The sequence below is a fragment of the Cibotium barometz genome, chromosome 6 (assembly GCF_041138505.1).
Source record: "Cibotium barometz isolate CiBa-2024 chromosome 6, ASM4113850v1, whole genome shotgun sequence".
NCBI lineage: Eukaryota > Viridiplantae > Streptophyta > Polypodiopsida > Cyatheales > Cibotiaceae > Cibotium > Cibotium barometz.
In genome coordinates this window covers 43,171,622-43,178,201 of record NC_141051.1, presented here as the reverse complement: position 1 = coordinate 43,178,201, position 6,580 = coordinate 43,171,622, and the positions used below count along the sequence as shown (strand labels likewise).

General features: G+C 41.4%; 1 protein-coding gene across 1 annotated transcript; it reads right to left on the bottom strand.

The window, feature by feature from the left end:
- Positions 1 to 2,980: 2,980 nt before the first annotated feature.
- Positions 2,981 to 5,466, bottom strand: LOC147637777 (F-box only protein 6-like). The gene has a single exon (XM_086799608.1). The coding sequence runs from the start codon at positions 4,391 to 4,393 to the stop codon at positions 3,047 to 3,049; it is 1,347 nt and encodes a 448-aa protein (XP_086655734.1). The 5' UTR covers positions 4,394 to 5,466; the 3' UTR covers positions 2,981 to 3,046.
- Between the last annotated feature and the right edge of the window lie 1,114 nt (positions 5,467 to 6,580).

Here is a 6,580-nt window from a genome sequence, read left to right as displayed (position 1 = left end):
TTACTCGTGTCATGATGGTTACCTCTTCTTTTAGAAGAGATTGTATTGGAGGAAAATCAACCACCATATATGGGTCATTGAGGTGTCTTTGCTACTTTATGATTAGTGTCTAGAGAATTCTTTTAACTTGATCTTAAACAAGATCTAGCAAAATTTATGGCTGAATGTTCTATTTGTCAAAAAAATAAAAGCTATAAAGACAAGACCGAAGGACTTCTCACACCTCTACCAATCCCTAATGATACTTGGAAAAAGATAATGGATTTCTTTCAGGTTTGGCTACTACATCTGGTCATAATAACATGATTTGGATTATAGTGGACCATCTAAGTAAGCAAGCCTTTTTCTTACCTTGTAAGGAAACATTGACTTCTTAGCAAGTCGCAAGATCATATTTATCAAGCAAATTTTTGTGCACCATGGTTTGCAAAAGTCATTGTTTCTCACAAAGACTCTAGATTATGTATTAATTTTTGGATCACTCTAGACTCTAGATTATGTATTAATTTTTGGATCACTCTTTTCTCCAACTTAGGCACTAAGTTAGACTTCTGCCTGCTTTCCATTTGAAAATGAATGGACAGACTGAGGTTACCAATAGCAATATCTTAGATCTACTTAGAGGCTATGTTGCCCAACAACGTGGTTCATGGAATAAGTACATTCATCTTCTCTACAGTTTGCTTATAATAATACTCCATTCGCTTACCGCGGTAGAGCACCTTTTGAGATCGTCTACACAAAAGCTTTGCCTATTCTAGCTACAATTCCCACAAAATCGAAACTGCTAATCAATTCACTATCGATTGTAGTCGCATTTTGAATGAGGTAAGACACTCTATTGCACAAGCTCAAGAGTAATATGTTAAGAAATCAAACAACAAACGTAAAGTGAAATCTTTTGAAATTGGAGATTACGTCCTTTTGAAAATTGAGAAACATCGACTTAAGAGCGTTGAAAAGGCAATCAATATATCAAATATTTGTTGACTTTTCAAAATCATTCTCGTGAGGATGCGAGATGGGTGCCTGAGAAATATTTTCATGCCTCCCTTGAGATCCTCTGTTCTTTTTAACAAACCCGCAATTGAGGGCAATTACACACTCAAACAAGAGGGAATGTTATGAGAATGTATTTTAAGCCCTCTTTAAAATATTATTATACTCTCTTAAATAATTTGGGGATGCCTAAATTGTTTTTGTGTCATGCCAAAGTATGTTAATATCGTGGGTGATGTCATTTCAAATATTAATACATTTCATGCACATTGACGTATACTTGTGGCTTCCTATATTTGTTGCACTTGGTTTGTATAGCAAGGTGATTCCTAGAGTACTTCGGATGAACATGTGTGTAGTGAAGGTTTGTATGCCTATGGAAAAATTGTTTACCCATTTATTTTTGGATATTTTGTAGGTGAAGAGGACTAGGAAGATTGAGGTGAAAGTGAACAAGTTATTATTTTTGGAAAGTATTCATTATTTTAGACAAGCTTTGTATATATGTGCTAGCTTGTGCACATCCATTTATTTATTTTTACAAGCTTATGTGTAGGGGGGGAGGGGAGGTGGGTGTTCCCAAACATGAAAGGGAAATCCTCCAATCACAAGTCTAGAGTAGGAATGCATGTGTCAACTTAACTTTTTGTAGCTTGGGCAAAGGCTCATCAATAAACCACCACACACAAATAGATGATGGAAAGTTTCAACACAAATAGATGATGGAAAATTTCAACAGTTTGTACAACTATACATATTCTTTCTAAGTGTGGGTATGAATGTGTTTGAATCCACCCTTACATACATGATGTGTTTGAATCCACCCTTATATACATGGTACATCCCTAGTGGAGCCTTACATACATCCCCGATGGTCATATTTATAGTCTTTAACAAGAGAAGACAAGTAGCCAGTTTTTCACAATAAGGGGTAGCTACACACAAGTAAGCCTGCCTAGGCACTTTTGTAGTTTTGAAATCATAAAAATTGGATGCCACCTAGTGTCCATGAAACAGGAAAACTCGGGCAACTAACAAAGACTAGTATGGCTAGGTATGGGTAGGTGAGGAACAGTGGATCAACAAAGGAATTCACGGAGCATTCTTCTTTGTTTAAGAAGTTTTCAATGAGTATATATCTAGAGGTTGACTAAAAAATTTAAAGGTGGCTTGTAACATAGTGAAGTAGATATCACAAGCTTGATTGTCTTCATGAGAGAGTTGGCACTTGGGACATTGATTGGCTTGAAAAAATATGTTTATAGCTAGTGAAGCCTAGAGGCTAAGAGATTGGACTCATAGTTACTTTTAGACGGCGACTGTCATAGAGCTTCTTAATTGGAGACAAAAAAATCTTCTTCACAAAATTTCAAAATCTAATTAGATTGTTTGTTCAAAATTTACAAAGTCCGCTTTTATTTATGGTGATTAAAATTGTAGTGCTTGGGCTAAATAGTTTCACCTGGCCTACATGAGTGGTGGGCAATTGAAACTCAATTGGCCACATGCTATTTTGAATAGAGGGTATTGCCTTTGCTTGGATTGGTTAAATCAAGTGTGTAAATAACCTTTAATAAGCTCAACTGATTTTTATTGGAAAAATGCTTAGGTTAATTGGTTTACAACTAAAATTTCTTTTTTTTAAATTAAAAAAAAGTTTGGTTGGAATTATAATTGATTTTATAAGTAAAATTTTAAAATTTTTGAAATTTTAAAGAATCTTTAAATTCAAGGCAAGAAAAAATTACAAAGGGTTCTTTTCGATTTGAGCCGGGAAAATTACACTAGACAAAATTACAACCAATCCAAAGGACGGTTTTTTTTTTTATAAACACAATCCTAATAAGACCGGGCCAGTTGTAAATGGGCGGGCGTGGCGTCATTTTAACAGAGAGCTAAACCACAACCCTCATCCTCGTGAGTGGGGACACACACATCATAAAACTGTTCCAGAACGCAACGAGAAAGCGCACGCGAGGGAAGAGTGGGCACCATTACATACAGATTCATTACAGTAAATTACAAGTCAATCCCAGAGATTTTCCATTTAAGGAATACAATTGAAGTCAGTCTCCATTGTGAAGCCCAGCAAATGCGAGTCCCTATTCTTAGGAAACAGAGGATCACATTCTGCAAACCTCCATACCTTCTTTCTGAGATTCAGCACAGCTGCATTTGGGCTCCGATGAGAGGTAATGCACACATCCTCTCCAACTCCGGCACATACTAGAGGGGTTCTCAAGGTCAAATGGGACATAAACTCTGTGCAGAGTTCCTCTGGCATTTGATCCAACAGCCTCCATTGCTTTCCATGGCACAAACTCCAGAGTTTTATGCTTCTTGTTGGCAATGGTGGTGATGGGGATGATGAGGGTGATAATGGTGATTGAGGTCCTGGTGACAATGATGGTAATGGCCATTTCGTCATCGTCGACAGCAACGGTGATGATGTCCACAACTGCAATGGCCCTGACCATGACCATGATCTTGGGATTAGTGATGCTGATGATGGAACTGGCATCTGAGTTGATGCTGATGATGTCTTGCCATTGCCATCATGATGTCTTTCATGTGTACTAGCTTCTTGAATGCCCACCATGAGCAGTTGCCCCATGCAGCTCAGCAAGGAAGGGAAAGCAATACCCTTGGGCATCTCTACATTAAGCTCCATCCAGTAACCCTTGCCACAATCAAAGGCTATGAGCCCATATGGAAGCTCTGTAATGCAATAGAAGAGCCCATCACACCATACTCCGGGGTCAGACCCAAACTTAGCCTCAGGCAATGCATCACCAGCCATCCTCCAGGAGCTTGTGACAGAATCATACACTTCAGTGAGCAATCTGTAGGCACGGCGGCCGCGGAAATCCGAGCTATTCTCGCCAGTAACCACAATCACATAGGCATTGGTGGAAGAGTCCACTGCCATGCTCACCTTGTGAAGCAGGCCCACTTGGAGCATGTTGGGCAGGAGCTTCCGAGAGTTGGAGAACAAATTGCAGACCATAAGAGACCTGCACTCTGATACTTGGTTGCCCACACAGACTAGGCCTTGGGCAGTTGCTAGGATGGAGGCACCTGGGCAAGCTGGCTTAGACAGCTTTCTCCAGAGGTTTGTGGGGGGATCCAAGGTGTAGGCAAAGGGGCCTTTTGTGGTGAGAAGAAAGCAGCCATTGCTGGTACTTCTGTTGGTTGTGTAGCTCAAGAGTTTGTCTGAGGAGAGAATGGAATTCCAGCTTTTGCACACAGACTTGCAGGAGAGCTTGGAGGAGAGGGGCAAGAGACGCAGAATTCTTTCTGTCAACTCATCTGGCAGAGAACTCCAGGAGTGGCAAACGCCACTAAGCTCCTCTGCCATAGCCATATCTAAGTGGGCTCTGTCAAGCAGGCACATGCTGGAGATGTGAGGAAAACACAGGGCTATGGAGAAAGAGTTAGAAACCCATCAAATTGTATAAAAGAGGAGGAGCAGGAGACCTTGGTGCGGGTACTGTGCGCAGCCGTATTTTAAACATGTGGAGGAAAGCAGAAACCTGCGCAAAGATGTACGATTTGTAGGCTAGACGGGACGTGAAGAAGAGAGACAGGTCCATTAAACTTCTATCCGAGAAGAGCTCCTCTCTTCCACGTTGGCTTGCTGTCTTCCAGTATGAAGAGCCCACGTCACAGTTCAGAGTCCACGTGGGGCATTCCCAGCCATTTGTCTGCCTGCCTCCCACGTGTGGGGGAACACGCGTGCTCAGGGTATGACGACTGGCGCCTGCCAATTGCGTACGGGGCGTTGCAAGTAGCCTGCAGCATGGGCCACCGGCGGCCACCTGTTTGGTCACTGCCGGCCACGTTTGCGGCGGCCCATCGTTTGAGCAGCTGGCTCACGCGGGTCCCCCCGCAGTATCAGCAGAATCTTTTTGTACACGTCAGCCACCTTTATCATATGCGCCGTCAATTTATTACGGACGAAATTAAGAATAGAAATCCAAAATGTTTTTAACCTCTATATAGTTTAGAGCCTAGATCATTGCATTGCATTGCTTGCCATTGGCCAAGCCTGTCCCCCCAAGGCTCCTGTCACCTTCCCTTCTGTGACAAACCCAGGAAAAGGTGGTCATTTCAGAATCAATGCATCATTTCTTCCACTAAAGGTGACTTGCAAAACAGTGCTCACTGCTCAACCCCCCAATTACCTCACAAGGACAACATGGTCAAAAGAATCAAGAAGATGAAATCAAGTCACATTCAACATTGAACATTGAACATCATCGGCGTTGTTCCCGAGCATAGTCCCCAACACAGCCCCATTGAAGTTCGTTGAGCTCCACCACTCATGGGTTATGAGTCATTAGCAAGAACCTTGAGCATCATGACACATGATTCAACATGTATGCATGCCACTATGCCCCAAAAATCCTTTTAGAAAGGCTCGTGTTTGTAAAAGAATCATTCTCATTCATTGTAGTTCCCCAAGCCGCATAGAGAAAGATTGTTGGAACAAAAAGAAGCCTCACGCTAACACTCTCATAATGATCAAAGAAGAGCCAAATGAAGCTACAGTATTGAAAAGGATAATGATGTTAGTGTGTTTCACATTGATGCTAGCCCATCATGTAAGAGGATTTCAAGCCTTAGACGTTGTTCACCTTTAGGCCATCGGTGGCATGTGGGCTAACCATTGCTGGCCTAAGTGCGCTAGGAAAAAACTCAAAGAGTAGTTCAAATGCAGCCATGTAGAGCAATTTTTTTCCCAGAATGCAAAGATTTTGCCTCCACATGAATATTACCTCCCTTAGATGTTTCTTGGATGCTCGTCCCCTTTAAAACAAAAATCTTGAATGTGTAAACAAATTTAGATTACTTTATTTTTGAAAGGAGAAGCAAGACTTTTGGCATACTGTGTCTCCCTATTAAAAGGTTGGAGGAGTTGTGGCAAGGGATAGGAAGAAGTGCTCTAGCAAGGGAGCACCCCACATCTCAACATCTTTGCTTTCAAACCTACAAGTAAATGATTGCCAAATTTGCAATGTCATAGTGTACATTGGTTTTACTTTTCCAATGTTGCGTTGAAACCTAGCACCACCATATGTAGTTGCGTTTGTAACTTAGACTTATACTAAGCTGCCAAATGAGGCCCACTTGGATTGGCCAACTCACACGAGCTGGGTGGTTACAACTTGTTGCTCTCATCAACAAGGTTGTGTTGCGCGACACATGCCATCTACTACCTCGAGGCTCCCTCCCCCTTCATATGTAGAGCTTGTATCTAAATGTTTTCTAACTTTGAGTTTGTTTGCATTGGAAAGATCCCTTCCCTGTTAGAATGTGGAAAGAGGCAGGTCTATAGGTTCATAAGAGCTTTGAGGTATTCCCACGGTTAGCTTTACCCTTCAAGAAAGACTGTAATAAATTTGTGATAGGTGCAGAGTGCAATTGTGAGAGGTGTCACATAAATTTGGCCACCCACCACCACTGACAACATCACATCTTGCATATTATTGTCTAAATTATCGTGAGTTTTGAATTTGGTCACCCACCACCACTGACAACATCACATCTTGCATATTATCGTCTAAATTATCGTGAGTTT

Coding starts and splice junctions, on each gene's coding strand:
- LOC147637777 (XM_086799608.1), bottom strand. CDS start 4,393: ATGTGCCTGCTTGACAGAGCCCACTTAGATATGGCTATGGCAGAGGAG.